At 50.0% G+C, this 27,991-nt stretch overlaps 11 protein-coding genes across 11 annotated transcripts; 6 read left to right on the top strand and 5 right to left on the bottom strand.

Annotated features, from left to right (window-relative positions):
• Nucleotides 1-96: 96 nt before the first annotated feature.
• On the top strand, nucleotides 97-1,497 carry F4807DRAFT_425250 (GRASP55/65 PDZ-like domain-containing protein). The gene is made up of 2 exons (XM_047997947.1): nucleotides 97-423; nucleotides 536-1,497. The coding sequence occupies exons 1-2, from the start codon at nucleotides 256-258 to the stop codon at nucleotides 1,433-1,435; spliced, it is 1,068 nt and encodes a 355-aa protein (XP_047854507.1). The 5' UTR covers nucleotides 97-255; the 3' UTR covers nucleotides 1,436-1,497.
• Nucleotides 1,498-2,411, bottom strand: F4807DRAFT_425247 (defender against death DAD protein). Its single transcript, XM_047997946.1, has 4 exons — nucleotides 2,045-2,411; nucleotides 1,905-1,962; nucleotides 1,773-1,836; nucleotides 1,498-1,715 (listed from the first exon to the last, which is right to left on the bottom strand). The coding sequence occupies exons 1-4, from the start codon at nucleotides 2,294-2,296 to the stop codon at nucleotides 1,649-1,651; spliced, it is 441 nt and encodes a 146-aa protein (XP_047854506.1). The 5' UTR covers nucleotides 2,297-2,411; the 3' UTR covers nucleotides 1,498-1,648.
• A 1,174-nt stretch (nucleotides 2,412-3,585) lies between these two features.
• On the bottom strand, nucleotides 3,586-3,888 carry F4807DRAFT_460273 (cytochrome c oxidase biogenesis protein Cmc1-like protein; the record flags this gene model as incomplete). The annotated part of the gene is made up of 2 exons (XM_048001502.1): nucleotides 3,586-3,794; nucleotides 3,855-3,888. The coding sequence occupies 2 exons, from the start codon at nucleotides 3,886-3,888 to the stop codon at nucleotides 3,586-3,588; spliced, it is 243 nt and encodes an 80-aa protein (XP_047854505.1).
• A 252-nt stretch (nucleotides 3,889-4,140) lies between these two features.
• On the top strand, nucleotides 4,141-5,179 carry F4807DRAFT_80735 (Prefoldin beta-like protein). Its single transcript, XM_048003512.1, has 5 exons — nucleotides 4,141-4,273; nucleotides 4,339-4,429; nucleotides 4,642-4,834; nucleotides 4,928-5,046; nucleotides 5,107-5,179. The coding sequence occupies exons 1-4, from the start codon at nucleotides 4,237-4,239 to the stop codon at nucleotides 4,958-4,960; spliced, it is 354 nt and encodes a 117-aa protein (XP_047854504.1). The 5' UTR covers nucleotides 4,141-4,236; the 3' UTR covers nucleotides 4,961-5,046; nucleotides 5,107-5,179.
• Nucleotides 5,180-8,576: 3,397 nt separating this feature from the next.
• F4807DRAFT_425215 (uncharacterized protein) lies at nucleotides 8,577-9,540 on the bottom strand. Its single transcript, XM_047997945.1, has 2 exons — nucleotides 9,235-9,540; nucleotides 8,577-9,167 (listed from the first exon to the last, which is right to left on the bottom strand). The coding sequence occupies exon 2, from the start codon at nucleotides 8,863-8,865 to the stop codon at nucleotides 8,608-8,610; it is 258 nt and encodes an 85-aa protein (XP_047854503.1). The 5' UTR covers nucleotides 8,866-9,167; nucleotides 9,235-9,540; the 3' UTR covers nucleotides 8,577-8,607.
• Nucleotides 9,124-10,777, top strand: F4807DRAFT_80582 (nuclear transcription factor Y subunit B-3). The gene is made up of 4 exons (XM_048003510.1): nucleotides 9,124-9,540; nucleotides 9,814-9,924; nucleotides 10,028-10,155; nucleotides 10,245-10,777. The coding sequence occupies exons 1-4, from the start codon at nucleotides 9,381-9,383 to the stop codon at nucleotides 10,443-10,445; spliced, it is 600 nt and encodes a 199-aa protein (XP_047854502.1). The 5' UTR covers nucleotides 9,124-9,380; the 3' UTR covers nucleotides 10,446-10,777.
• A 703-nt stretch (nucleotides 10,778-11,480) lies between these two features.
• On the top strand, nucleotides 11,481-14,102 carry F4807DRAFT_80636 (RNA polymerase I-specific transcription initiation factor RRN3). Its single transcript, XM_048003511.1, has one exon. The coding sequence runs from the start codon at nucleotides 11,580-11,582 to the stop codon at nucleotides 13,656-13,658; it is 2,079 nt and encodes a 692-aa protein (XP_047854501.1). The 5' UTR covers nucleotides 11,481-11,579; the 3' UTR covers nucleotides 13,659-14,102.
• F4807DRAFT_80498 (uncharacterized protein) lies at nucleotides 13,954-16,422 on the top strand. The gene is made up of 3 exons (XM_048003509.1): nucleotides 13,954-14,416; nucleotides 14,934-15,459; nucleotides 15,600-16,422. Exons 1-3 carry the CDS (start codon nucleotides 14,248-14,250, stop codon nucleotides 16,273-16,275), a joined length of 1,371 nt encoding a protein of 456 aa, XP_047854500.1. The 5' UTR covers nucleotides 13,954-14,247; the 3' UTR covers nucleotides 16,276-16,422.
• A 353-nt stretch (nucleotides 16,423-16,775) lies between these two features.
• On the bottom strand, nucleotides 16,776-23,123 carry F4807DRAFT_425196 (Dopey, N-terminal-domain-containing protein). Its single transcript, XM_047997944.1, has 6 exons — nucleotides 22,823-23,123; nucleotides 22,620-22,747; nucleotides 20,144-22,548; nucleotides 19,844-20,082; nucleotides 18,331-19,793; nucleotides 16,776-18,277 (listed from the first exon to the last, which is right to left on the bottom strand). The coding sequence occupies exons 1-6, from the start codon at nucleotides 22,917-22,919 to the stop codon at nucleotides 16,955-16,957; spliced, it is 5,655 nt and encodes a 1,884-aa protein (XP_047854499.1). The 5' UTR covers nucleotides 22,920-23,123; the 3' UTR covers nucleotides 16,776-16,954.
• A 273-nt stretch (nucleotides 23,124-23,396) lies between these two features.
• On the top strand, nucleotides 23,397-25,525 carry F4807DRAFT_80491 (vacuolar fusion protein MON1). Its single transcript, XM_048003508.1, has one exon. The coding sequence runs from the start codon at nucleotides 23,591-23,593 to the stop codon at nucleotides 25,415-25,417; it is 1,827 nt and encodes a 608-aa protein (XP_047854498.1). The 5' UTR covers nucleotides 23,397-23,590; the 3' UTR covers nucleotides 25,418-25,525.
• A 108-nt stretch (nucleotides 25,526-25,633) lies between these two features.
• On the bottom strand, nucleotides 25,634-26,980 carry F4807DRAFT_460266 (uncharacterized protein; the record flags this gene model as incomplete). The annotated part of the gene is made up of 1 exon (XM_048001501.1): nucleotides 25,634-26,980. One exon carries the CDS (start codon nucleotides 26,978-26,980, stop codon nucleotides 25,634-25,636), a length of 1,347 nt encoding a protein of 448 aa, XP_047854497.1.
• Between the last annotated feature and the right edge of the window lie 1,011 nt (nucleotides 26,981-27,991).

Raw genomic sequence — 27,991 nt, 5'->3', positions numbered from 1 at the left:
GGCTAGTAGCAGGGGTAAGTGCAATGGAAGTTCGGTACGAAGTACCTAGATCCACTCCAGTTACAGCAAAAGCTTTGACCACCGCACCTCGTTATCCGTTACCCATTGCGTAAGGCTGAGCTGCGAACCTTAATGACAGCTTTCCAAACGATCTTGATAGGCGGTACCTAGTACCTTAGCTGCTTAGCTCGCATGTAGATCGAGAAATCGCCTACCTCCTTCAACACTACAGATGCACAGAGCCGTCCACAGATCATGTTCAACGCACTAAACCGGTACCTGTCGCGCCTCGACGGCGACGCGCGACCGCAGCAGCAGCGGGACGGCCCCGGCTTCGGCTTCCAAGTGCTGCGCAACACGAACCTCGAGCTCGGCATAGAGCCGTGGTTCGACTTTATCGTTGGCATCAACGGCCGCGTCATTGTACGATCATGAAAAATCTCCAGAAATATCTACCTACCTTACATCCATATGTAATTGGTTAGAAAGACGCCGGACGAGCAGTTAACAACTAACAAAACCCTCGACCAAACAGGACAACCCCGACCCCCGCCTCTTCGCCCAAGAAGTCCGCAACTGCGCCGGCGCCAGCGTCGCCCTCGGGCTCTGGAGCGCCAAGGGTCAGCGAACACGAGTCCTCCACGTACCCGTCCCAGCCGACACGCGGTCGCTCGGCCTCTCACTACAATGGACGCCTCTAGCCGTCGCCTCCAACGTATGGCACGTGCTCGACGTGCCCGCGAACTCGCCAGCCGATAACGCGGGGCTGTTACCATATAGCGATTATATCCTGGGCACGCCGGACGGCACGCTGCACGGCGAGAGCGGGCTGGGCGAGCTGGTGGACGACTACATCGGGCGCCCGCTGAAGCTGTGGGTGTACAACAACGAGTACAACGTGACGCGCGAGGTGGAGATCGTGCCGAGCCGCGACTGGGGCGGCGAGGGCGCGCTCGGCTGCGTGCTCGGGTACGGCGCGCTGCACCGGCTGCCGCCGCCGCTGGACGAGCCCGTCAACGCGCCGGGCGAGATGCTGTTCGACGTCGACGGCGGCGGCGGCGGCGGCGGGGCGACCGTGGGCGCGGGCGCGGACCAGTTCGCGACGCTGGCCCCGCCGAGCGACGCCTCTACTACGTTCGTGCCCGCCGCGTCGCCGGACTTCCTGGTCCCCGCGCAGGTCGTCTCGCCGCCTTCCCCGGCGGCGGGAAGCGTGCCGCCGCGGAGCAAGAAGAAAGAGAGGCACGGGCACGCTCCGAAGAGGCTGATGGACGATTACTTCGCGGAAGAGGAGAAGAAGAGCAGGGAGCTGGATGGGAATATAGCCGCGAGCAAGACGCCGCCGCCGCCGCCTCCTAAGGCTGGTGGTGGGCCTCCGAGAGGGCCGCCTAAGGCTGAGAGCCCGAAAGAGGGTGATGGGGATGGAGGAGCGGACTAGACATGGAATTACAGCTACAGATCACGTTTGCAGGAACAATATACCAATAGCCTCACGAGGGAAAATGCACTGCTTTTATCTTCCTTTTGCTTGTTTTACCCAGTTGTGCCCATTTTTGGTTGTAATACAGCGATTGCCCGTCTCATTGCCGGGTCCAGCGAAAACTCAGTTTCCACACTCTTGCCATCCTCGGTATGCTCCCTGCGCCGTTGCTTAGTTTATGAAGTTGACACAGAAGAAGTGGAGAATCAGGCTTCCGATCACGTAGTCCGCGAATGCTCTATGCAAAAATATTAGTTTTATATAAATATAGGAGCAAGGTTGGGAATTGGCCTACCGCTCAGGTGACACTGAAGGGAATTCGGACTTGTTTCCTTCTGTGGTTTGGATGCGCAGAGATGCTGACCATACAGTTAATATGTATCCCACAAGACCTACTACTTTCGTGTAGAGTGTAGGGAAAACATACCGGTAAGGACGAATTGACCGACGGTTGCAGAGAAACCCGAGAGAAAAGCGTTGAAGGGCTGTAATGATTGAAACACTTTGTTAGCCAACAGGCGCATTCTCCTAATGAAGACGAATACGAAAGAAAATGTAAATACGTACGTAGTTGCCGGCTAACACACAATACACAAACTGTAAGATGCCCACGATCACCAAGAATGCCATAAATACATCGATTAGCTTCGTTCGTTGCGGCGTCTTCTCCACGTAGTGTTCCCAGATATTCCAAAAGACACCGTTCGAACTGTTAGTCGAGGTCTTGGCGACACTGGTGTTAGCAGTGGTAGCGCTCATAGATGCCGGAGTCGCAGGCGCTGCCACGTTATGAGCAGCTGCTGATTTCTTCGGCGCCATGGTTTATGGTTACACTAGAGCTTATGTCGTTCTGAGTCGAAGTAGGAGGGTTACGTTTTGAGAGATGTCGTTGAATTGATCGCAAGACATCCAAGTTTAATGGGTCCTGAATTGCGTGTAAGGGACACGAAAGCTTCAATAAGTTCCCAGGTACCCCGGTCAATGTCGACAATAAAACAGCCAATCATAAACGGTCGACTAGCGTGCCGTATGCACCTTGGGGTAAGTTGTGGCTGACAGCATTGAGAGCTTCAGCCACATCACGTAACGAATGAACCTTCAATGCCAGGTGCTGTGCACCCACTTTTCTAACTAAGGGCTGCTCAGGTAGGACAAACCCCTCGGCGATTCGCATGTAAGAGAAGCATCGGGGGTCCGGACTTTCATTGCTTTGAGGCAGGAGCCTCTCTGTCTACCTGCATTACAAAGCTGAATTTCAGTGACATTATTGTGAAGATTAATGACGATTACTATCACTCCCATCTAGCAATTCAATCCTTCAGACAACACAAAATTATCATAAACAAAATGGTAAGTTGGATTCGCATATTCGATGTCAAACTAAAGCTAACTAGCTGTGGCAAAGGCTCTAGAGACAATCGCATTTATCCTTGGAGCTCTGACCGCGGGCGGCGGTACGATGGGTTATGTCAAGACAGGCTCTGTCCCTTCAGTTGCAGCTGGCTGGACAGTCGGAATATTGTGTAAGTCAAAGTCAACATCTGTTTCATTGGTATAGCTTAGTTTGCGATCTGTCTCAAGCTAATGCGACGTCAAAATAAGATGGCCTAGGAGGATATCGCCTACTATCGCGCCAGACCTACGGTGTCGAGTTCGCTCTCCTAGCATCCGTTGTTCTCGGAGGCGCATCTATCCCACGGGCTCTCCGAAGTGGAAAGCCTGTCCCAACTGTGCTGAGCTTGATCTCCGTCTTCGGTCTGTTGGTCTTCGGTAATGCTTATAGGAAGACTTTATAAGGGAGAATCGGTGGATAGGACCTTGGAACGTAAGAAGAACGTCGGTATCTGCGTAATAATATGTAGCGCAACGGGGTCATTCCAAATAGCACAATCTTTGAACGAACAGAAACTCTTCCGTACGATTTCTAGGACAGTGATCCATTAGAGAGCGTGCCACTCAGTTATCTCCTGTGAAAACCCTGCCTGTATGAACCATTCCAGATATTGTATGCCTTTTTGAACGCCATGCTATGCGATATACAAGCCAAGACCATCATTCTCCCCGCCATATTGTATAGAAAGCAACCGGAAACTTTTACTGCGTGCGCGCTACGAGTTCTCGTCGATGTCGGCCCATATCTTTCTGATCTGCTCGCGTTTCGCTCTGGATGATTGTCGGTTATTTGCAGTGCGCTTTAGTCGCTCGGCCCTTAGACATAAAGTGAGTTTATCTTTGGTCTCGGTACACATGCCCATTGACTTCCAGATAAATCCTTTAGCGTGGCATTCTTCGAGGGCAGTCATGATCTCCTCGCAGGCTGATAAGCGCGGGTGGTATTAGTTACTCCTCAATAGACATAGAGTCAGGAAAAGCCTACCAATATTGTCCTTCGTATGCAAGTGCGGATGCATCTTCGATAATTCGAGAACTGCTCTCGTGATGTTGTAGGAATTATAGGATGTGGGTTGAATTCGTCACTGGCCACTCCCTGTCGCAAACCGACAAACCCGTAATTCATCCTTTGAATGATGGAACTTTCCAATGGACGAAAAATCATGGGCCACATCGGAATTATGGGCTCCACATACCCCACTAGCCCCTCCAATGAACTATAATTCCAGTGGCTCAACGCAACATCCACTGATTTCAAAGGCTGCCAAATACAACTGATCTCATCTGGAGATAGTGTGTTTTCTCATATTCACCAACTTCAACCAAGTTAACAGGCATATTTCTCGCAACATCGATTTACACTCATCATGGCGACCAAAGCTATATCGGCTAAGAAGCAGCAAGGTACGTGACTCAAGAGCACTCCACTTACATATGAACCAACACTTTCCTCTAACCGTATGCGACAGAACTGCAAACAACATATTCAAACTATAAGAACACGCTGCAACAACTAGCCCAAAAAATCGGCGATGTTGAGCAGGAAGCTGAAGAACATAAGTTCGTGAAACTTTCTTCTGCTATCCACATGTTTCTCACTTCATCCCTGACATCATGGAACCACTTCATGAGTTCCCTGATGTAGCAGCGAGATCGCATGACCTCAGCCCTACTGGGGTTTTGGCCTCTAGCGCATAGGCTAGGTCTTTCACGAACCTCACCGCCTCGCTTCGCGAACTCACCGCTCATGCATTAACAATTCGTCTTACCAGGCTTGTTCTCGATACCTTAGAGCCGCTCCCGGGGGATCGCAAGTGCTTCCGCATGATCAACGGCGTCCTGGTGGAGCGGACAGTCAAGGACGTAATCCCCGCTTTGAGGACCAATGCTGAAGGATTGAAGAAAGTGCTTGACGATTTGGTCAAGCAATACAAGATCAAGCAGGATGATCTAGAAAAGTGGAAGGTAAGTTGTCTCCGTAAACCTGGAAAGTTGAATTTTGATGACCCCCACACTGTCGACTTGCGAAGTTGCCGACTTACACAACCGCCTGTACAGAAAAAGAACAACATTCAAGTTGTCCAGTCCTGAGACAACCTCAACGCTGCGCCTGGCGAGAGTGGATGCGGAAAATGGCGTTAGGGCTACGGTACATTTGGGGGTACGCTTTCGAAGGCGTATGTGCGAGGTTCTTCGTAGACGCCTCGAGGCAGCCAAGCTAATGGATGGCTACCAAGTCAGAGAACATCTCAGCATCGATGCCTCAAAGGTGTTGGCATTAGGACAGCACGGCCGCTGTTTGATATGCCTGATCGAGATCGAGCTAAACTGAATTGTTGCACGGCGTTGAGTTGGATGATATGGTGCCATATAGCCCTCGCTTTCAGCCGTCTGCAAAGCCATGCGATATCTCGAAAGATGGTGTTGATGCGTTGTACAATCGTAGCTTGCAGCAGGTGGAGCCTAGCGTCAAGGGCGTCTCAGTGCCCAACGATAGGCTTTTGTCAAGGCTGCCATGATCAACGGTTCGCAAGTAGTAATGATTGGAGGGTAGGCCGCGTTAAGGGGTGGCTGTTTTGACTGGCCGTAAATGATCTGACAAGTAGGGCGGCTTACGCTGACCCTGCATCTTCGAGGCACACTGATATAGCCCGTCATCAAGACAACATCCTCACACCGTGTTAGAAATGGATAAAATAGGATTAAAGATATTATGAATTATCATCGACCTCGTTAATCGGCATATGATCCGAAGGCGGGGGTGCTTAGCCTGCATTTTCAAGCTCCACATGCCACATGACAACTCCATGGAGCGCCGGCGATGGTCCGGGTTAAGTGCCAGCGTGTTCGTCGATGGTAGTTTGCGATCTGCCTGGCTGAAACAAGAGCGTCGGCCGTCTTGCTAGACTAGGTAAATGGTAAGATACCCAACTAAGACCTGCATACTATAAGTTATAGCTACCTACGTATAAGCTCATGGGGGGGAGTGACGATAACGACTACTACAATCCCAATTGCAAACTCGGCCCAACTTCTTCTGGCCGTCTGCAATTGCTGGGGTAGCCCTCTATGTGATACGGAACTCATGAGCAGGCTGGCGGAAATGGAAATCATGTAAGTGCCTCGATCGAATAAAGGTAAATTCGAAGTTGGCCTGAATAGGGAATTACATACGGGTACTTGGTGAACTTCGCACGGCTGCACCTCTGCCCAAATGTCAGCAGAGCGATGATCCGGAGGGGAAGATGGGGGGATTAATCCCACGTCCTTTTCCGAACCGGACAGAAGAGCTTCGGGGTGTTTAACGGGCACCGCTGCCTACCTACCCCCCATACATACCTGTACCTAGGCAGGTTGCCAATGAGTTGCTTTCCCAGCGCACCGGTTCCCCCTATTTTAGTGTATCTTAGAGCGAATTCCATATACAACGCTCACCGGGATACGCATATAAATACAATGTCCTTCCCAATTGTAATAGATGAAATCATTACAGGGTTTGTCTTGCTTCCGACGATTGGGCATCCACGGGATCGTACGTATGTATGTAGGTTCGTGGGACACAGTTAGGCCGCATACAACGTGCATGTCGGTAGCGTAGTAATGCGGGTTTCGTTAGAGAATGCTCAAACGTACAGGTTAAAATGGCGTCTATACAGTTCCAAGGTTGTATGTTGCAGCAGTCTTTTGCAGGGCTGGCCGGCCAAGACAGAAGGACTCCATCTTATGGGTTACCGGGATTGAACGATTGATGACGGTAATTATACGCCAGAACCTGCGAAGCCTTCAAAGCCTATCATTCCCTTCTCCACATTCCGGGAGAGGAAGATGCCCTGAACTAGAATTCAGCTTTTACTTCCAATCAGAACTTCAACCCCGACGCCAAATATTACAATTGGTCGATATGGCGTATTAATGCGAACCCTTAGGCCCTCTTCATCTTGAATTTCTTGAACTATCGTCCAAACAGGTGCCCTGGCCCCCAAGATCGAAGAACCGTAAACCAGGCTGTGCTTCCTGTTCCTGTCGGGTAGGCACATATGCCGGGCAACTGTTTATTTGAGAGATTGTCAAATCAGCAATAGACTTCACCCTCCACTCTCCGTCCCGTCTCTATGGCGAGGGAGTCGGGTAACACATCAATCACGACCGCATGGAGTAAGTGACGATAGGTATTTGAAAGTTGGCTAATAGGAGGCCGATAATAGGAGGACAATGTAGGCTGTGATTTTAAATATCATATGTTCATCCCGCTTGTGGCAACTCATCTTCACACCGCCTCATGTATGAAATACTATACATGGGTCGGTCGGTCGGCTTGATCCTGAGATGAACATGCCTACTTGTTGGTCTGGCGGATATATGGTGACATACACCTTGGAGACGAATAGTGCTGCGTCCGGTGGAACATGCACAGTGATTAGGAATAAGGAGATCCGCGGGGTTATTGTGGCTCCGCATTGCTGTGAGGATGTTAGATGTTCAATGTTGTAAGTATCGTGGTTGTGAAATGTAAAATGAAGTTTGTGTGATGAGCCTGCAACACTTGAATGGTAGGGCATTTCTGGGATTACAGTTTAACTTCCCGTCTCTAGGTACCTAATAATGGAACCTCTATAGCACTTTCTTACTTTCCCTACTAGGTACGGTACCTTATTTCCGGTGTTTCCTTCCAATCCATATCATTTCCGTTGGTAATTCTTCCCTTCCTTATACAGCTAGCCACTTGTTCATAAATCATCAATTTGGATTAAGAATCTATTATTAACGTCGAATCTTTTTCGGACCTGTCCACGACTCCAAGGTTGATAATGGTCATCATTAAGGGGTTTCCTGCATGTACCCCACGTAATTGTATGTAGCTACCATACATACATACATACATGCTTACCTAGGTACCTATAGCAGATATACAACTTTCCACCGTTTACTTACATCAATGATGTCCCTCTTCCCTGCGAGCGTCCGCATTTGGCTTTTGACCCAACTTCCCTGTGTACTTAGGTAGTCTCGTAGACCCTGCATACACCCCGATCTTACAGACAAGAAGGGAGAAAGCTGGGCGGGGAGAATAATAGAGAAAAGCTCCGCCTCCACAGAATACAGCATACAAAGTAACGAGATGCCTACGTAATCATAACAAGCAATTTTGGGAATATTGAGAATGACATCGTTCAAGTTAGGTACATACATGCCGTGCTGATAACGCGTTATGCAGCCAGCCAGCTCAAAGCCCACTCTTGTGCATCCAACCTCGAATTGAGATTTTTCCAGAAAACCGCCCCCCGGTCCGTTCCCGCCTCGGCCATGATTAGTCGAGCCGAGCCTCTCTATTAAGTCATAAACATCAAGCCACAGGAAGCAACTTAGGACTATCCGGTCCGGGGGTGTAACATATACGCATATATTAGAAGGTCAATCTCTTATATTAGGTATGGAGATACTTGGGTAGAAAACAATAAGCTGAGCGGGCTGGCAACAAACCAGGGCAGCCGCATTTGTCCACCAGTGACCAGTGGCCAAACACGCAGCATCGATTTCTTATAATTACCTACTACTACCTTAAAAAACAGCATCGATAACATCGTAATCTCATGTACTAGAACTTGGAAGTACAGTACTTACAACGCACATATATACCCAGATACGTATATGCGTATACATAACGTACACTTATCTGCAAAATGCAGCAAGGCGATCTTGCTTTAGTCCGGATAGCCGCTGTCGAGCGCTAAGAGGTATTATAATAGACGTCCATACTGTACATAGTAGAAGCTACAGTACAAGGAAGCTACGGTTGAAGGAAATAAGACGATGTAAGAGGGAAACAGCGGGTCTCCTAAGTAACGCAACCCTCGGCGTCTACTGAAGAGAGGAGTGGCCCACAAAAAGCACCCCGCTCTTCCCAATGCAAAGCCGGACCCAGCGTTAGGTAAAGTACGTACTCTCGTAACCCAGATCGCATCCTGCCCATTCCTTCCTACATCCACAATCTCCATCAAATCAATCCACACAAAAGTCACGTCTGCCTTTGTACCGTACACCAAACACCACCACACTACAACACACTACACACACGCACACTCACACACTGCACACACTACACACTACACGAGACGCTACGGTATAGTACAGTATACCAAGACCAGGCTCTTTGCATACGCATCCTTACATCCAATCCATACATATCACATCAAATATATTCCTTAACCGTTTCTGCCAACTGCAGATTCCGTCATAGCCTGAAAAAGTTCGCGAGAGACAGGGCTTACCAAACGCGGAACGCGGGACACGGGAACAAGTAAATAGCTCTAGGCCATAATTCTGGGGACCCGCGACAGGGCAGGATTGACGCATTTCGTCTGCAGCTAAGCCGCTCTTCAGAGTTGCAAGCCCTACCTTTGCAACGTGTCAGAGGCAGGGACACATCATCTCTACCTTGTAACCAGCTGTGTGCGAGCTGGCAGTCCAAGAAAATTTTACAAAAGCTACCACCCGCTGCAGGTAGCCAAATATGTCGGACTCCCCTCAATCGCCTCCAAAGGATGTCGAGCCAGGTGTACAATCACCCGACGATGAAGCACAGATGAACGACCCTCAGGACCCACACGGCTCTGGCCTCGCCTATGAGTTCGAGGTAAAAGAGCAGGACAGGTGGTTGCCCATAGCCAATGGTGAGTTGAGACCCTCCGACGACTCTTGTCTCTGATTTGGTGCGCCCAAGTCGACCGTCTGCAAGCAAAGCGAAGCTCGTCGCTGAAGCGGAGCTCTGACCGCGGCGCGTCCGTCAATTGGTGCTTTATGGCCCCTTAGTTCGAGACAGCCGCGCATCAGCAGAAGGGTGCCCATGTCTCACGATTCGTCGTCTAAGTCGCCCGAAGCGCCTCGCGCTTCCAAAGCCGACAGATATGATCTCTACGATGCTAACATACGAAACTTTGCTCCAGTTGCCCGTATCATGAAGACTGCTCTTCCCGAGAACGCCAAGATCGCTAAAGAGGCAAAGGAATGTATGCAAGAGTGCGTGAGCGAGTTCATCTCGTTCATCACGAGTGAAGGTAAGTGCTATTTTCCATGTCCACCCGTTCAGTTGGTCAACATAACCCATGCTTTCCCTTTATCCCTCTGATATGAACAAGTAAAGACTGACACCGGAGACAGCTTCGGAGAAATGTCATCAGGAGAAGAGGAAAACTGTCAACGGCGAAGACATCCTCTTTGCGATGACGTCCCTCGGCTTCGAGAACTATGCAGAGGCACTGAAGATTTACCTCTCCAAATACCGAGAAGTACTGTTTCCCCCGTTATCCCTTGCTTCGAGGCCTACGCACGCTGTACGTCAGGCCTCGCTTGCGAACAGCGCTAACCAATGACCCAGCAGTCTCAGTCCAACCGAGGTGAAAACCAACAGAACAGGCCAAACAGCCAGGGTTACGGAGCAGGTGCGCCCAGCGGATCTGGCGCCGCAGGAGCCTCTGGTTTCCAGGGAGGTGATGGTACCGGCGGGATCGGTGAATCAGGCGAAGGCTACATTTACACCCAGCCTAGTCACAACGGCGCGGCCGGCGAGACCTATTAAGTCTCGCGCTTAGCGTCCGTAGATGACATGGGTCTAGGCTAGTTGATATCGCCGACCTGGTTAGTTATAACCTTAGATCTTCGATTTTCACAAGGCGGCTTATGCTCCCTTCGAGTGTGTATAACTATTGGGATTTTGAGGGCTCCAGCAACACTACTCTCGGGATAGGGGTCTTCTGCTCCTGTATATGATGGGCTCACTATGGATAGGTAGTGATGGACGAGGCTGCGCGTCAAAAGGGTTACTGGTTCTGCACTTTTCTCTTCGATAGATTCCCCGAGGCGTTCATCCCCCGTATTCGGTTCTCTGCGTTTCTCCTGATCAGTTCTTGAGATTCTGCTTCAGCTTTAGTTCGACAGTTATTCTAGTTTCTCAAGCATCGGAGAACGGCCCGATGCTGGAAGCATTACAAGCTATATAGCACCGTTTCGTTTTATTCACTCATGAACCAAATAAAGGATGTAAAAATACCATCTCTGTAGGGTCAATTCATGGATTCGTGATGGTGGGTTAGGTCCAGTACCATGTGAAAGAAAAGGGACGTTATGAATCAAGGTGTTTTATTGATGAAAGGATTATAGGTAGTTTGCATCGAATATTAGGTCGGGTGATTAGGTACTTATACTGTACCTAGGATACGGCTCTAGATTTAGGAAGGGAAATATGATGAAGGTGGTGATAGTTCCTGCTAACGAATTTTTGGTTGGAAACCTGAAGTCAGTGAAGATCGAAGCTCGTAGGTACCCGACTTACTTAAGACGTCCCGTGAATGCTTTACCTAAGGTGTTGATTGGTGGAAGGAAGCAGGGAGGCACGGACCAGATTATAGTGGACCGCACTGCCCCTCATGTCCCCTGTTTTTCCTGCGAGTGTTTGTGCGTTGCAGCTGAAATTTTGTCATCTCGAAATCTTAATCTAGTCTTGCTTTTTTCTTAAGATTTTTTTCTTATTGCAGCCTCGTTGATTAATTGACCGCGTCAATCTCGCGATCTTAACAACGAGAATTAGCAAATTAAATTAGGCTACCAGTATGCCGAATTACTGCATAAGAGATTCTTCAAGTAATTGCATACGGCATACCTCCTAATGAAAATACAGGCTTATAGATACCTATGTTTACCTGGCTAAATCCTCATGCCACCACCCGCTATGACGAGCGCCACCCCGCAACTTACTCGAGCCACCGTGAAGGCTGCTACACCGCTTAAACCTATCCTCAAATCATCATCGGCCTTACTCGGCACTAGAAGAACCAGCGACGATGCGGGGCTCGACGACGATAACATGGACTACCCGCAAAATCCCCGTAAGCGCCAGAGAGTCGAGTTCGACCTACACAATATCGAGATCCATGAGATTGGTGCACGATCAGTCGAGGAGATTAAACAAGAGATCAAGAAAGCTTTGGATCGCCATGATCAAGGTGACGATGAGGACTACGATATGTTGAAGGATACTCTATCCGGAAAACAGATATCGTCGTATGATGACGATGAAGACGAGGATGTTGACCCTACTCTGCCAGCTAAGCGACGCCAGGAACTTAAGGTCTACCTCGTCTCACTTGCAAGCTTCTCTCCTCGCCTGGGAAGATCATGTGATGGTCTGGTCAAGAGCGTCCTGCAATGTCAATGGCTTGGACGTGACGAACAATTTGCCAAGATCTACGTCCAGTTTCTCGCCGCCCTTGTTAGCGCGCAAGGCGCCCGTCTCACGCAAGTATTATCGTCCATAGTGGAAAGATTTACCGATTCGCGACCCTCCGACTGGGCCGTGCCGAATTACCCAACTGTTAGCAAAGATGCTGTTATGGAGAGGTTGCATGTCGCCCTACGATATCTATTGCAGCTATTTCCTTCCACTAAGCCTGTTCTCGAACATCTCATGGGTACTAAATACCCCTTCCACGACGAATCTAAGCGAATGCATATGGCCTACGTCGATAATCTCCTGAGAATACGATCGTACTCTCCTGATCTTAGAGCGGAGATAATGGATCTGATTGTCAGTCGATTGGTCAAGATCGACGTAGAAATGCAGATGGACCTTGACGATATGGACGACAGGCTTGCCGCAATGGTAGCCATGGCTCTCAAGTCTTCCCGCGAGAACGGTAACCAGGATGAAGAAGACTCGGATGAGAGCGACGCCGAATCAGTAGACAGCGACGAATCTGAAGAGAATGAGTACACGCGCGTTAAGACGGCAAAAGAGAACATTGAGAAGATGGATTCTGTACTCGACACTCTCTTCGATCTTTATACGCCAAGCTTTGCCGATCCCGATTCGGATGAGGCTTTGGAAGCTTTCGAGGATCTTCTATCCGAGTTCTCTAACCTCATTCTGCCAACAATTAAGTCCAGGCATACCCAATTTTTGATCTTCCATTTCGGCCAACGATCAGAGAGGCTTATGGACGCATTCTGCGGCACTTGCATCAATATTGCATTCGAGTCACAACGCCCACTCATCTTACAGCAGGCGGCATCTTCTTATTTGGCTAGTTTTGTTGCTCGAGGAGCGCATGTGCCAGGCCATATCGTGGTCAAGATTTTCGAAGTCCTCGGTTACCATTTGGATCAGATGCGCTCGCTGTACGAAACTTCGTGTCGCGGACCGGACGTCCGTCGATACGCGCCGTTCTATGCATTAATGCAAGCTTTATTATACATATTTTGCTTCCGATGGCAAGATCTTATCAAGTCGGTACCCGACGAAGTCGATAAGGATGACCTTTCGACATATCTAGATCAGGAGATTGAATGGGAGGCGGAGATTAAGGACATCATGAGGCGCAACATCTATTCGAAGCTCAACCCCCTCAAGATCTGCTCGCCAGTTATCGTCGAGCAGTTCGCGAAGCTAGCTCATCGATTCCGCTTCATGTACGTATATCCGCTTATCGAATCGAACAAGCGCCTTCGCCTATCGCAATTCTCGTCCGGAGCATACTCTAGTGGAGGTGGCCTACGAGATATGTCGTTCGACATGAACGATGATAGTTGGCAGCAGCTAGGTTCTTTCTTCCCGTTCGATCCGTATCAATTACCGGTGAGCAAGCGGTGGGTTGAGCAGGACTACCTGCAGTGGCAACCTATTCCTGGACTCGACCAGGACGAACGAGACGAGGATAGCGATGACGAACAAGAGGAAGGAGAGGAGGAAGTCGAGGAGGATACTGCCACAGATGATGAGGCTGGCGTGGATGAGTAAATAGCGGTTTCTGTATATTGTGACTGCATTTGATCGGCGTCGGCATGGGGTTCGGTGGTCAAAAAGGAAGATACCTGTATTTACGGACGGCGCATTGGGAGACAAGTGCAATTGACTAAATGATAATTCCTCAGGACCCTTTATTTTGCTGTGTGCCAACCCCTTACTACCCCAGAGGTTGCTGTACGTTCTCGGCTGCGTCAACCCGCAGATTATGTACACCTAATTAAGCGGTCTCTGTACATGGATGAAAAATGTTTTTGTTTTACTTTTCGCATTGCATACAGCACTATCCTTGCTTTGAAATAACGCAGTCATGTAAAGTGGTTTGAGTTGACGAACTTTGAATGAAAGTTGATCTGCGCATATCCAAAAAGGAGAGCCGGATTCCAAATCGTCGATCTCCACCTCCTGGATGCGGAAGAGCCCCACGTTGCTTACATCCTTTCGTCTCCGTCATCTCTAGCCGCACCACCAAAGACGAAACCCTTCCTAGGTACCTATCGCGTGCGTACCACTGCCTCGGATACACCCATACTCTGCGTCGTGGGGTTCGCGGACACCTGCTTGCTTTCGCCGTCACAGGAAAATGGTCGATTCGTCATTGGAGGATTCACACGATAACGGGAGCGCCGAGATACGTGGTAGCAGTACTAAAAGCGGTCGTTCGAGGCCGTCCTTTACCGATTATTGGAAACGCACTAAAGAGGCCGCGAGGTCTATCACCTTTGTCCCGAGCGGCCCTGAGGCGCAAGCAGGTATGTCGTGATCGCATATATTTCAAACGGTACTATTGGGATCAGCGATCGATATATCTGAGCACTTAATTACTGGACGTCTATTTCGCCTATCTAGGCTGAAACGATTTGTCATAGGTAGGGCTGAGATGCCCGCCGCCAAGCCGTAGTATCGGTTGGCTACAAGAAACCGCATCACATAATCCCGTGCAACCCACTTCGTTGTAGGACAATGATGTAAAACGTTGCGGAAGTCAGGGGGGGCCTATGAGGGTGAACGGAACCAACCAAGTGGTTGTCCTGTTGGCTTTTATAGCTTTCCAGTCGGCCCATAATCAACATTCTTGGCTTTGTCAACTCAGCTGGTTTCTCCTATATCACCTGCATACTACGGCCGGGAAAGGCCTAGTGGTAACACCACATTCTCACATACACGCCTCTTGGCCCTACATATTCTTATATAATAGTTACATACGAAGACGGCCTGGTCGCCTCGCCGCCATGCAGGTCAACGCTAACTCCTGGTTCTTCTATGTAGGGCCTAGCAAAGGTGACAGCATCAACAACAACGACGGCAACAATCATGACGGGCAGGAGTCGGACCTGAGCAAGGCCAAGGCCCGCAGGGCGCAGGTCCGGAAGGCGCAGATCCAGCACCGGGAGCGCAAGGCCAACTACACGAAGCAGCTGGAGATGGACGTCGCCCGCCTGCGCGACCTGATCGAGCAGACCGAGCGCGAGAGCACGGCCCTCAGGACCGAGAACGACGCTATACGGCATCGTTTGAGCTTTAGCTCGGCCTCGGTATCGGCCTCCGCTCCGGGGCTGAGCCCGACTCTCGGCTTCCCGCTCTCGCAGCCGGAGTACACGGCTAGCCTGCTCTCCTCGTCCGGGTCCCTGAGCACCCCGCTCTACCAAGTCCACCGGATTCCGACGCCGTCGTCGACGTCATCGCGTAGTGTAGGCGGAGGAGAGTTCACTAATACGAGCGGGAATCCCGAATTGATTCTAGGGATGACGATGACGCAGGAGCAGGTCGATCATGCTATCAACTTTATCTTAGGGTACGTAGGTCCCTTTCTATCTCCCAATGCTTCGCCGGAAAGGAGTTCTCTCAGTATTGCCTTGCCCCAAACAAGAAAAGGATTACAAAACACGAGAAAGGGTGAGTGGTGCCGAGCTAACACGCTGCTTATTGAAATAGGCTAGAGCATATCTGCTGGAACCACTTCCACCCCTCGTATTACGACCACAGCGACTACGACCCAGAGGGCAAGGAAAACGGGCACATGTTAATGGCCAGCGCCCTCGCGCTCCGCAGCGCGCCGGCCGGGGCATGGGAGCAGATAATCGCGGAGAAGGAGCGCCGACAACAAGCCAATCCCGGCGCCGGCTCTTGCTCGGGCGGTGCTTGCGCCCCAGCACCCCCAACCTCAAGCAGCACCATCGCCCCAAGCTACTCCGATCCCAACACTAACCCCAACACCACCGACACCACACTAACATCCTGGCCCATCCCTCCTCCTCTTCCAAGCAACAACCCAAACTTCAACTTCAACACCGACGCCAACACCCACACTCACACCACCACCAGCGGCAACAACACCAGCGAACCCTCCCTAACCCTCGAATCCCTGTACAGCCTAGCCTCGACGCTGAACCCGGCCGACGGCCCGGAGCTCGCGCCCGTGCAGGCCTGGTTCGAGATCGCGCGGCTGTACGGCGCGGCCGCGGCGCTGGACGCGGCGCGCATGGACCGCGTGCGCGCCGAGCTGGCCCCCGCCGTCGACTGCCTGCACTTCGGCGCCGTCATGGCGCGGGACGCGTTCGAGGGGGTTGTGGAACGGGTGTTGGGGCCGGTGCCGGGGACGGCGTTTTGATTGTTTTTTTTTTTTTTTTTTTTTTTTTCGGGGGAAGCGGGGGATGGGTTGGTGTGTTGGGTTTGTTTGGAGGGAAAGGATGGGAATGGGGAAGGGGAAGGGGGGAGGGATTGGGTACTGTGTGATGGACATATTGCTATCTCATCTCACCCGTATAAGGAGGGTTTCACTGGGATTGAAAAGCGTTGGGTTTAGGGTGTAAGTACGAAAAGATGGATAAGATACGGAGATGAATTTGTATGTGTATATAACCTACCTATGTATACGGCCACGGGAGATCAAAAATAAGAAGCATGGCATGGTTGGTCGAGAATGTCGAGTTTGACAAAAAGACTATAGGAATCAAAAGTTTGGGGAACATTATACATACCTACTATATTCTACTTATAGAGACCTCCACTACTTCAACGTTGTGCTTATTAAAGCTTAGGACGTGTGGACTTTTACTAGACCGCGTCACTATGTGAGCTCGCTCGCAAGTTCTCAAAGCTAGGACATATCACATACTCAAGACCCTAAATAATCATGATTCATGTTATTCCACTACACCCCTTCAACACCGACCACAAGGCGAACGCAAAACTACAGTACTAATATTCGCGCGGTACACTGTTCCATCGTAGTGTCCTTCCCCGAGCCTCTGACCCGGTCTTTACCCCTGTATTCAAAACAGCTACAACTACAATGCTTTAACAATAGTCCGCTCGTCGAACAGATCCTTCAGCAAGCTATCAACGCACGTTTCGGTGTCCAGCGCGCCCATGGCGTACGTAGACTCGAAGGCGTAGATACTTAGTTGCCCGAAGAACGGCCTCAGAATCTTGGCTACGAGCTCGTCCTTGCGGTCTACGGCTAACTCGTCGTTAATGCCCCCGGGATGGCCGAGTAGCGGTCTGCGGAGCGGCAAACCCGAGGTACCGTTCGTGGCCGCCATTGCGGCTGCCGACTCCGTTTGTAGTGCTGACGTGCTGGTACCGGTATTGCCTAGCTCCTCCGAAAGCTCATCTACGAGTGCCACCGGCTGATAATTGGTGGAGCGATAGATGGCGTCGATGGTGTCGGTGACGAAGAGCCACTCGTGTAGCTGGAAGTCATCGGGGGCCGCGGCGATTAGTAAATCCAGAAGCTTACAAGCCTGGAGTACAGACATGTTGCTAAAGGTATCAGATGAGGCGCTGTTGTCTGGCGCAGCAACAGAAGACATGGCCGCATGAAGTTCGGCATTTACGATAGGCCACAGAGGCGCAAGGTGGATAGCGGAAGTTCGGAGGACGAGGGCACGTACTACCATATATATATCGGCTCGGGTGGTAGAAGACGGCGAGGAAGTAGACGTCGCTGCTAAAAGCTCGACGATACGCTCGAGAATAATCGGCAAGTCCGTGACAAAAGTGTCTGTGCCACAGGCGAGAACTAGAGCTGCGATGCGACGCAAATTGAGTTGCGTTTTGCGGTCTGCTTCTAGTCTTGCCGAAGTAGCGCCCACTCCAAAGACTATGCCAGCCGTCGTAGGCGGCGTTATCCGGCTCAGTATCTCTGCCATCCGATCCTTGTCCGTAATCGTCCAAAGTTTTAGTAGGGGTAGCCAGTCGCTTCGTACAAGGTTGACAGAGGAGTTGAAGAATCTTGAGTCGTTGAAAGCATCCCCGATATCCTTCTTCCAAGTTTTCTGGTTGCCAGGAAGCCTAGTGAGTTCCTGAAGTAGCGTTAAGGCACTCTTAGAGATAGTATCGGGGAAGGCTTTTGACCGAATAGACGGGCCAATCACGTTTGTGGAAATAGCCCCTGCCGCCGTTAAGACGCGATCTGATTCTACGAGAATCTTTGGTAGATTAGGGACTATATGAGATAGGATGCCGACGATATCATCTGCTCTATCTGCGGGCGTGATCAAGCGACCCTCACCGGCTTTTGACCGATCTGACTGTGAGGCTGATAATCCGTCTGAAAAGGACGCGGGTCTAGTAGTGAAAATAGCCGTGAGCAGTCGGAGGAAGAGATCCTAGTCGTGTTAGTATTGCGTTGACGAGTCATGGAGAGTTATGGAATACGAACCCCAAGTTCTCTTCGCATTTTCCTCTGCTCGCCAAAGTTGGTATTGTCCACCTTTTCACCTAAAATCGCCGCAAACTCCAACAGACTGGGTAGCGTTTGTCTATGCGGGAATGGATTGCCCAGCAGATCCTTGAGAAAGATCATACAGTCTTGCCAGATCTCGTCCATCGTATCATCTTCAAGGGACCTGGTATAATCAACTAGAAAGATTACCAGGTCCGTGTCTTGTAGCTCGACAGTCAATGTCGACTTTCGTGACGTTTCTAGCGCGCCGGGATTTGTCCGACTGTAGATAGCATTGAATATAGCGGGAATAGTATGCCTCGGCCGAGATCCGTCAAGAGCAGGGAGTAGGTTGAATACTTCTGAGTGCTTAGTTGCATCGGGGTCGCTCAGGGAAGTCCGCCAGATGTCGACTACCGTCTCCAAGCATTCTAGAGCTTCAGCTGCAAACACATGTTCCAGAAGACGCCTGGCACGGTTTCGCATACGTAGCGATGTATAGTTGAATGAAGAGGCCGAATTCATGTCGATATTGCCAGCCTCGCTTCCTTGTCCCCAGGACCAAATCTTAAAACACATCCGGACAGCATCCTGGAAGGCTAATAATACGGTTAGTCGGTCATTGGCAGTTGCGCTTCGAGATTGCGGGGCATCTGAATTGAATACACCAGACACCATATTCCCAAAGAATCCCTGGGGCTGATCAGGACTCTTCACCACTTGGGCTCTAGCCTCAGCGGCCAGCAACTGATCATGTGCTTTGGCGAGTACTTGCTCAAGTGCGTTCAGCAATGATATGAGAGTTGACTCCGGTGCGTTGATCATTTCAGATGGATTCCCATTCCGCTTAAATGTTGTCTGTAGGTTGCTAAACGTGCTAGCGACCTGTCCGCAAAGGGTTTCTACTAGAGGTATAAGAACCTGGAAGATAGAATCTGAATATAGGGGTAGGCACTCCGCAAGGAAGCCCACCCAGCTGTCTAGCACTGGACGACTGCAAGGCGCACTAAGACCGGCCTTGATACAATTCAGTAACGCGGCCGGCGGTGGTGTCTCTACATGCGGATGTTCAGCGGGAGCCAAAGGTAACCGCAAGCTACCAGACGGATAGGTCATAGATCGCTTCTCCCCGGCTGGCGAGGATGGTAGTTCTGCGGGTGACGCGTCTCGGAGCTTGAGAGAGGCGAAAATAACATCGAGTAGAAGGACCTGAATATAAGGGTCCGGTCCCCCAAGGGATTGGGCAAGCCGGTCGATCAGGACGTCTTCTATTCTGAAGCGCGATAAGGTTTCTGCAAAGGGGTTGAGCAGTATCTGGTGAAGAAAAGTCAACGCACAGCGGTGAAGCTGAGCTACCCGAAGCGGCATCTGGCTAGTGTCGGGGAACTGATTGCCAGCGATACATCTCATGCAAACACGAAGGAAGAACTCTTGTAAAGACACGCTATTTTCGGTGCCAGCTAGATACCATTAGTAAATGTATGATTGACACCGAAATATAGAAGCTTACTTATTTCTATAAGGCTCTGGTTAGGCTCTTCGATTATGCTGGTCGCGAGGACACCCCAGAATGCATCAGGGGCCCATCGAAATATGTTGGACAAAGTACGGAGATAATACAGCGCAAGCTCAACGTCATCCTCTTCTTCGAATTTAATAGATTGACCTGATGAAACAGCATTGGATGCCTGGGAAAACTTTCGCAGAAATCGAAGTTGGGATATCTTCGTCACGAAGATTAGGAAGAGCCTAAAATTGTCTACCTTAGCCGAAGGCACCTCGTCACTAGTTTTATGAGACTTCATCTTACTTGTCAATGCCAATCATGGTGTTCAGCCAATTCTTGACCATCATGAATAGCTGGGTTCTTTCGTCTAGCAGACAGTCAAGCATTAAGAAAAGCGGTCTTGTGAGCATGACATCGTAGTGATCCATTCCGGCCAACCGGGTCGTCGGTCTAAACTCAGTCGTGGGGGCTTTAGAAATCCTCCGGTCAGAATGTGAAGGATTGTCTTGCAAAGTATGGGACCAGAGAATAGTAAAACTTCGACCTGGATCGGCTGGCCGTATTGAAAACGTGCCCGTAGTACCATCCTTCAGCATAAGATCAGTGATCACAGCTTCGATATCGCGGTTCGAAGTTGTAAGAGCGGTCTGCAGCTGCCAAAGGCACCTGACGGCCTCAACATGATATTTCGGTTCTGACAGAGACAAGAAACTCCACGCATGGCGGACCAGTGGCTCAACTAGGTTCGAAAGGTAGGTTGTTGGTATCCGTTCACTGGTGTAAAGTTGTGTTGAGAGGAAGAGGATAGATTTGAAGGAGACAAAGGGTAGATTGGGCGTTGTCAGCCGTGCTTGCATGGCAGAGAGTAGCCTTTCGGTGTCTATAGTATATTCATAAGGAATTTTGGATAGAAGTAATCCTAGGAGTCGACTTCTAACAGACATTGACTCCTCTTGGTGAGGTGCTGCAAGGCTATCGCAGGTTAAGCTACAAGCCTTCTGAGCTAGGAGAGCCCCAACAGTCCGCGAAGCAAAAGGCATTGGTGTAGCCTCGAGGTTGCCTTGATCCGATACATAGAAATTTTGGATCTTCTTGAGCATTTCGCTGTTTGTCGTAGATGCTACTACGGGTCCCTCTATGGTCCCGGCCGAGTCTCGCTTGTCTGATCTAGTTGGGAACGCTCGTTGCGGGATAAGCTCTACTAGATTTCGGGCAATATCAAGTGCCTGGGATGAATGGCTAGAGCTTTCACCATTTGAAGGTTGGGATGAGTTCTTATGCTCCTCAACTTCCTCCAACATCGCTAGGATGGATAAAGCGGCTAGAGGAGCATGGAGGGATACCATTTCCTCTTCTCGAACGTTGAAGTGTGTCATGATGAACTGAACAAGTGCGAATTTTTCATTACGTTCCGCGTTTGTCGCATTCCCTGGGCCGATAGCCTGTGCCATGAGCCCTATGATTTCGCCATATATGAGCCCGCTTTCGACACCGTCGAAAAACACACTCGCGCTGCGCAACACTTCGTTAAACTCGGCCTTACTCGAAGCTTTTGACTTGAAATCCTTGACACTTTCTATTACCGGAAGGAATATCTCAGGCACCACTAGGCCGCCTATTTCCCACCTGTCCATGAGAGAAAGACATATTCGGTATGGCCGGGCTCTTTCTACCGGATTGCTACCGGACGAGGAATTGATCATCGCTAGCAATGCTCGCGTCAAAGGCTGTAAGCCGTACTCTTCGAAGTAACTCGTCTTAGAATTAAGAAAACCATGATGGTCAACTGGCGAGTTAGGCGACTCTAGGCCATTCTCATGCTCTTGACTTGGGGGATCAGGTCCTAAAAACCAAGCCCATAGTCGTCGATTAAGACTCATGTCCCTTCGAGTGACAACACCAGCAGCAGCACGAAGCAGAAGTTCCAGATCATCGCTCTTAACTCTTTTCTGCAACACCTTAGAATGTAAAGGGAGATGTGTAACTAGAAGGTCTAGGAAGCCTCGCTGTATTAGAAGTTGCTCATCCCCTAACCCAGAAGCAAAACATCTGAGAAGCAAACCAGGCTCGGGGGAAGTTACTAGATTCGAGAGCTCCGAAGACAATTTGTCAGTCTCGGCTTCTTGAGCTTTGTTTGAGTGGTCTTCCTGGACGAGAGGATGTCCAAGTATCGGCAGTTTACGGGCAAGGTAGGCGAGCGCACCAGGTCGCCGACTCTGGCTGGTGATTGTAGCCAAAAAGAAGCACTGCCAGAAAAAATCATCCCCTGTCGAGTCTGTTGCGGTAAGGTCTCGACAATTTGAGGGTCGGATAACAACCTTGAAGCTTTCTAGAATTTTTAATGTCCTGTCAAAATCCTCACTAGTTTCGTCCTCTAGTCCGGGTAGAAGGGCCAGGATGATGCTCTTCATGGCCGGCCGTAATGACCTTGGATCTACATGGAGAACATGCTGTTCGAGGAGATCGAGGAACGGAGCCCTGACAGTGAGGGACGCAAACGACAATGTCGGAGCTAGACCGGGGAGGTACAAAGGGAGATCTCTTGATAAACCATCCTTTCCTATTATCGAGAACACATAACTGTAGACTTCTAACGCTTTTTGGTGTACACCGGAAGGTAGTGACGGGTTTAGACATTGCGAGAGGCGCTTTGCGACTAGCGTTTTCGATGGGATATTCGCCGTGCTCGTTTGGCGTGCTTGCAAAGCCTACGAAAGAAACTTCTCAGCATGAATTCGGAATAGCTAGAGCTGGAAGTTTGATGGGACAAGTCTCTTACTTTTAGGAGTCTACTTAGAAATGAGATATAGTCTGCCCATTCTTCTAAAGCTGTATCAAACAGCGACAGGGCTCGCTCGACGCCTGACGCATATTTTCGGTAATGCTTGTCTTTAATTGGAGTATCTTCTATATTTCAACTACGTCAGCATGATGTGGGATATTCAAACGTAGCATGGGCCCATCAGCCTTGGTGTTAAGTACCTGCGCCGAGCTGATTCCTCCATTGTCTCACTATGGGCGTATTCGGGCCAGAGCTATCTGGGGAGAGAGAACGACGTGGACCGGGCTCGAGAGCCATGGTTGGTGTAGTTGATACTAAGGAGGAACTGGTCGTAGGACCATAGGGTCTCGTTCAAGAGTAGGAGAGTCGAAGCGCATATCTTTGCCGAGGCGCATTCGTTTGCGAGATTCGTTGGTTCGGTTGAAAAAAAGAGGAAAGAGACCACGATACAAGATACACACGGATACACGGCCGTGAAATTGAAGCGCATGCATTGAACCTTTTTGCGAATTACGTTGCAGGTACCCGCTAAAATTAGTGCATCGACCTGCTGTAACTTCTGTACTTCATACATGGAAGGCAGTACCTCAAAATAAGGTAGCCTGGGAATTGTTTCATGTGATCTGATTGGTTAAGCCCCCTGTAGTTTCAGGGTGTTTCCCGCCAACTCATGCTAAAGATATCCCGAAACAGACGCTCAAATGACGTCTGGGCGATAACGATAAGAGCTCCACCATGTCCAGTGCCAACCAACTTTGGAACAAATGGATCGAACTCACCTTTATAACTTAGCTCAACTACCACATAAAGCAAGTTATAGTAAACTTAACTTAACTTCATTTCCTTTCCAACTTTCTCCATGGCAATTCATTATTATACATCGGGCAACAGTTGACACTGGGTGCATTCGTCTAATGAAACAATCGTAAAAAGGATGATACAACCAGTCATTGCGGAATTGAAGAAAGATGGGCAAGGAGAATGCTAGCTCATCAAGCGCCGCTGCCGCTCAAGGCCATGATCATGCTCCTCCTTTACCTCCTAGGCCCTCCCAAACATTAAGGAATGACTCTACTACGACCACGATAGAAGGATCTAATTTGCAGTCGAAACCAACCACTGCAATCTCTTCTATGAATATTCAGACTCTCTCGTTTCCCGACGGATCACGTGGTACCTTCTCAACAACTAATGAGAATGACGCCGGAGACACTAGACAGTCTACGCCAGCAAATGCCGGTATGGCAGGCATAGGTTTCAATCCCATTGCTGGTGATATAGATGAGTCTATGAGTGTGATGAGCATAGCCCCGACTCTACGACCGCCGGGAGACCTAGAAAGTTTACTCATTGGAGATGGGGGTAAGAAAAGTCCCGCGTGGACTCTCTTACGCTCACAATATGCCGCCGTCCCACCTTTTAAAACCGTCAAAGTCGAAGAGGGTACGGCCCTTGCCAATTTTACTGACGAATTCGATGATATACCGGATGAATCTGAGAAGAACTGGAATGACGAGGACAGAGTAAAACTTTGGAAATCCAAGTTAAAACATTTCATGATTTTGTCATCTGCTGGAAAACCGATATATAGTAGACATGGAGATCTAGGACTTATAAACTCTTCGATGGGGGTTGTACAGACTATCATCTCGTTCTACGAGGGTGCCAAAAACCCTCTTATGGGATTTACGGCCGGGAATACGCGCTTTGTTATCGTGACAGAGGGTCCTCTTTACTTTGTCGCCATAAGTAGGCTTGGAGAGAGTGATTCTCAGCTGAGGGCTCAACTCGACGCGTTATATATGCAGATCCTATCCACGCTGACCCTCCCAACCTTGACCCATATTTTCGCCAACCGGCCATCTACCGATCTCCGGAAACCTCTGCAGGGAACAGAAAATTTACTTTCTTCGTTAGCCGACAGCTTCACAAGAGGATCCCCATCTGCCTTGCTGGGGGCTTTGGAATGCCTGAGGCTCAGGAAGTCACACCGACATGCTATCAATAATGCATTTCTCAGAACAAGAACCGAAAAGTTGCTTTACGGTTTAATAGTCGCTGGTGGGAAGCTTGTTAGTGTAATTCGACCACGTCGCCACTCCCTTCATCCCAGTGACCTTCAACTTATCTTCAACATGCTATTCGAATCCGGGGGTGTCAAGGCTGGAGGAGGAGAAAATTGGATTCCACTCTGTTTACCAGCCTTTAACAACCGTGGATACCTCTATATGTATGTCAGTTTCCTGGATGTTGAGCCGGAATCCGAAAGAGACTTGACTACTGCTGGCGAAGAAGTCGCGATCATCTTGATTAGCCCGGATAAGGAGAGTTTCTTTGATCTCCAACAAATGCGAGACGACGTTGTGGCCGAGTTGAAGAAAAAGGGGCATCTTGACATTATCAAAACGGCAGTGCAACAAGGACGTGCAAGTATGAACGACATTGCTCCAGGAACACACGTCAGCCACTTTCTATTCAAGTCAAGGGCCAATGTTCAATTTTGCATGCCGTCTCTCCTGCCAACGTTCGGCAGTCTCGTATCACGCAGAAGACTCATGTCTCTTTATCATAGTCTACATTCGACGATTCATGCCAAACATACCCATGTAAAGGTACTACATTGCGTTGGAGAAGATAGCACTTCGCTTGCCTGGATTACACCAATATTCGAATTCTATTGCGTAGCGGGACCCAACGCATCTCGAGCTGTCATGACACAAGGAGCAAATAAGATCATCCAATGGGCGAAACGTGAGGAAGAACGGTTGTTTATAATAGGCGGAGGCGTCTTCTAAATTCAAATAACTATCCATTTCCAGATACCCTTTCTCATGAGAGCAAATCACACAAACAGTTCACATTCCCTTTCCAATCCCAATCCCAATCCCATTACCATTTCCAGCTATCCCTAAATCGCCTGTGCTATGCCTTCCCATCCATAACTTCATGTTTAATATTGGGAATATTATAACGACGCGTATCAAACCGTCGCATTAGGATCTTCTTATAACTTAGTAGAGGCGTTTGGCAAGCGAAAAGTAGGCAAGCCACATTTCAGTTTCCGCGCGCTCGGCAGCGTACTTCCTCGCACCCTCCGCTGATGTCTCTCCTCTCTCCTCGGTATACCCTTCTCGGTACGGTCGGGCAGCGGTCGCGGATGCAGTTTTCGCGGAAGATCCGTTCTTAACCTGTTCGGTATTACCCTCAGCATTTCCCTTCGGGGCTTTGGTTCGGGCCCGCGTTAGCTCGGCCATCTCGTGCGCTTGGCCTACCGGTTCTTTTCTCTTGAAAAAATTCTTGATCTTCCGGAAAACCCGAGTCACGCGCTTACGCCCCTTGTGCCCGTGCTCCGCGTTGTTGGAGCTGGATTGGGGAGGCGACGGTTCGGTCGGCGCAGGCTGATGCCCCTGTGCCTGGCATTCCTCCTTCGCCTTATTATCCTTTTTGATCTCTTCCTTGCTTCCCTGATTACTCCGTTCCTTCACCTCTTCGTTCTTCTCTTCCTTCTTTTCCTCTCCCCGGGGCCCATACGCCTCATCTGCGGCGTCCTGAGTAGCGTCCTTAGTCGAGGGGTACTTCTCAACCCGTTCTGGCGTCGTACATCCGGTATTAGACTCATACTGTCGAAAGCGGTTAACAAGGTACTTGACATAATCGTCGCGTGTCTTGGTGAATCTTACATTCTGCCCCGACGCTACGGGGACAGGCGTGGCCGGGGCCTCGACGATCTCTGCTTTCTTGGGCTTGGGTTGCTCCGGCGCTTGCCACAGCCCGGGTTGGCCACCTGCGACTACTGCCGGGGTCATGACGGCATCCTCTGTTGGACTATTCGGGACCCAGTCCTCTTCCTCGGTCTCATAGTCGTCGTACGCGGGTGGGTCACAGTCCTTTGCGACGTTTCCATTGGCGGCAAATAGGGGCGCCGGAGTAGCAGTAGCACCGTTATTCTTGGGCGAGTCCGGCTCTGGACTGTCGATAAGCGGGAATCGTACTTTTGCCGGCAAAGCCATGGGGCACGCGAACGAGAAACGCGTGGGGTCTGGCTCCTTCATCGATTCTAGCGACGCGACTAGCTTTGACGACGACTCCGGCGACGCCGTAGGCGGCGACGAGAAGCTGCTTGGGCTTGCTAGGCCGCTCCGCGACTCGGGCGTGAAGGGGCTTGTGCTCTGCCCCGGGCTGTGGTTGCCGAGAAACGGGCCGTGGCCGTGGCCGTAAAGCGCAGGCATGCTGGCTACCCTGCCGGTCCTGTGCGAGAACGCGAGACGTCCGCGCTTGGCGGGGGGCGGTGCCATGCTTCGATGCCGGCTCCGGATCGGAATCGAAGTCGGCGCTGGAATCGGATCGTTTCCTGCCATGTTTTGGCCTAAAGGGTAACGGGTCAGACTTGAAGATTGTTTCGCTGTGTTTTGTTATTCGATCTGATCTTCAGACGAATATTGCTGGATATGTGGCCGAAGCGGAATGGGTCTTCCGTGTGCTTGTGACTCAGGCGTGCGTTGGTATTGACTACCGAGAAGAAATTGCTGCGACAACGTATGGAGAACTGTGGTCAACTGTGACTAGAAGATAAAAGGAGGGGGCGATTCGACTTGATCACTTGTTCACTTGGCCAAGGTCGATGTTGATTGATTAGAGGGTTTGCTTCGAATTTATCTTCTGAACACCTTGTGAGCTGGAAGAGATGAGAGCGTATGGGATAGGAGAGAGGAAAGAAACGAACGAAGACAGAGTGGCAGACTTCCAAGTTAAATGGTCAGAATTCAGCCCAAAATCTACGAGATCAACTAAGCACTATAGTACGGCAGAAAAGATATGGGCAAGCTAAACGCCACGAGAAACTCTCGCTCAGACAATACTTAAGTGCTCTCGTCAAGTTTTGGATAGTGGCATTTTGGAAGGGGCACGGGAGGACCTATCTAGTCACCCTAGACGCCATTGAACTAAACGCGCGCGATTATAATATCCTTACGGGAGCTTCCTACGACTTAGGTTCGATAAACCCATTTGGATTTCCAATAGCAATGTGCTAAAAAGGTTATACCACTCCTCGAGAAATGTCAAATTGAATGGCCCATGTATATACATTACCGTCGCGCACGGTATATACCTAGCTCTCTCCTATAATAGGTAGGTAGGTTCAGTTACCTAGTATTGTGGCAAGTGACTGTGCTATTAGTGCATAGACTACTTCATCTGACGTCTTTCTGCACGGCTTCCCCTTTAGATAACCACATCATCACAGACCACGTTGGGGATTTTAACTTCAGCCTCAAAATGACAAAAATCACAACAACTGATATCAAGCAGTCAGCACAAAATAGAGTACCTTCAATTATTACATTCGTCTTTTCCCGCTTAGTGCCTTT

The sequence above is a fragment of the Annulohypoxylon truncatum genome (genome assembly GCF_022578515.1).
Source record: "Annulohypoxylon truncatum strain CBS 140777 unplaced genomic scaffold F4807scaffold_15, whole genome shotgun sequence".
In the NCBI taxonomy this organism is placed as follows: domain Eukaryota; kingdom Fungi; phylum Ascomycota; class Sordariomycetes; order Xylariales; family Hypoxylaceae; genus Annulohypoxylon; species Annulohypoxylon truncatum.
This window is presented reverse-complemented; position numbering and strand designations above follow the sequence as displayed.

Bases quoted from the DNA above. Each gene is read 5' to 3' on its own strand.
- F4807DRAFT_80735 (XM_048003512.1), top strand. From the start codon at position 4,237: ATGGCGACCAAAGCTATATCGGCTAAGAAGCAGCAAG. The intron at 4,274-4,338 runs GTACGTGACTCA...CGTATGCGACAG, and splicing joins ATCGGCTAAGAAGCAGCAAG to AACTGCAAACAACATATTCA. The intron at 4,835-4,927 runs GTAAGTTGTCTC...CCGCCTGTACAG, and splicing joins ATGATCTAGAAAAGTGGAAG to AAAAAGAACAACATTCAAGT.
- F4807DRAFT_425247 (XM_047997946.1), bottom strand. From the start codon at position 2,296: ATGGCGCCGAAGAAATCAGCAGCTGCTCATAACGTGGCAGCGCCTGCG. The intron at 1,963-2,044 runs GTACGTATTTAC...CAATCATTACAG, and splicing joins GTGTGTTAGCCGGCAACTAC to CCCTTCAACGCTTTTCTCTC. The intron at 1,837-1,904 runs GTATGTTTTCCC...CTGTATGGTCAG, and splicing joins CGGTCAATTCGTCCTTACCG to CATCTCTGCGCATCCAAACC.
- F4807DRAFT_425250 (XM_047997947.1), top strand. From the start codon at position 256: ATGTTCAACGCACTAAACCGGTACCTGTCGCGCCTCGACGGCGACGCG. The intron at 424-535 runs GTACGATCATGA...TCGACCAAACAG, and splicing joins GCATCAACGGCCGCGTCATT to GACAACCCCGACCCCCGCCT.
- F4807DRAFT_80636 (XM_048003511.1), top strand. From the start codon at position 11,580: ATGCCACCACCCGCTATGACGAGCGCCACCCCGCAACTTACTCGAGCC.
- F4807DRAFT_80582 (XM_048003510.1), top strand. From the start codon at position 9,381: ATGTCGGACTCCCCTCAATCGCCTCCAAAGGATGTCGAGCCAGGTGTA. The intron at 9,541-9,813 runs GTGAGTTGAGAC...ACTTTGCTCCAG, and splicing joins GTGGTTGCCCATAGCCAATG to TTGCCCGTATCATGAAGACT. The intron at 10,156-10,244 runs GTACTGTTTCCC...CCAATGACCCAG, and splicing joins ACCTCTCCAAATACCGAGAA to CAGTCTCAGTCCAACCGAGG.
- F4807DRAFT_425215 (XM_047997945.1), bottom strand. From the start codon at position 8,865: ATGGAGATTGTGGATGTAGGAAGGAATGGGCAGGATGCGATCTGGGTT.
- F4807DRAFT_80491 (XM_048003508.1), top strand. From the start codon at position 23,591: ATGGGCAAGGAGAATGCTAGCTCATCAAGCGCCGCTGCCGCTCAAGGC.
- F4807DRAFT_80498 (XM_048003509.1), top strand. From the start codon at position 14,248: ATGGTCGATTCGTCATTGGAGGATTCACACGATAACGGGAGCGCCGAG. The intron at 14,417-14,933 runs GTATGTCGTGAT...TCTTCTATGTAG, and splicing joins CGGCCCTGAGGCGCAAGCAG to GGCCTAGCAAAGGTGACAGC. The intron at 15,460-15,599 runs GTACGTAGGTCC...TTATTGAAATAG, and splicing joins GCTATCAACTTTATCTTAGG to GCTAGAGCATATCTGCTGGA.
- F4807DRAFT_425196 (XM_047997944.1), bottom strand. From the start codon at position 22,919: ATGGCTCTCGAGCCCGGTCCACGTCGTTCTCTCTCCCCAGATAGCTCT. The intron at 22,549-22,619 runs GTAAGAGACTTG...TTTCTTTCGTAG, and splicing joins TTCTAAGTAGACTCCTAAAA to GCTTTGCAAGCACGCCAAAC. The intron at 18,278-18,330 runs GTTCGTATTCCA...TAACACGACTAG, and splicing joins AAATGCGAAGAGAACTTGGG to GATCTCTTCCTCCGACTGCT.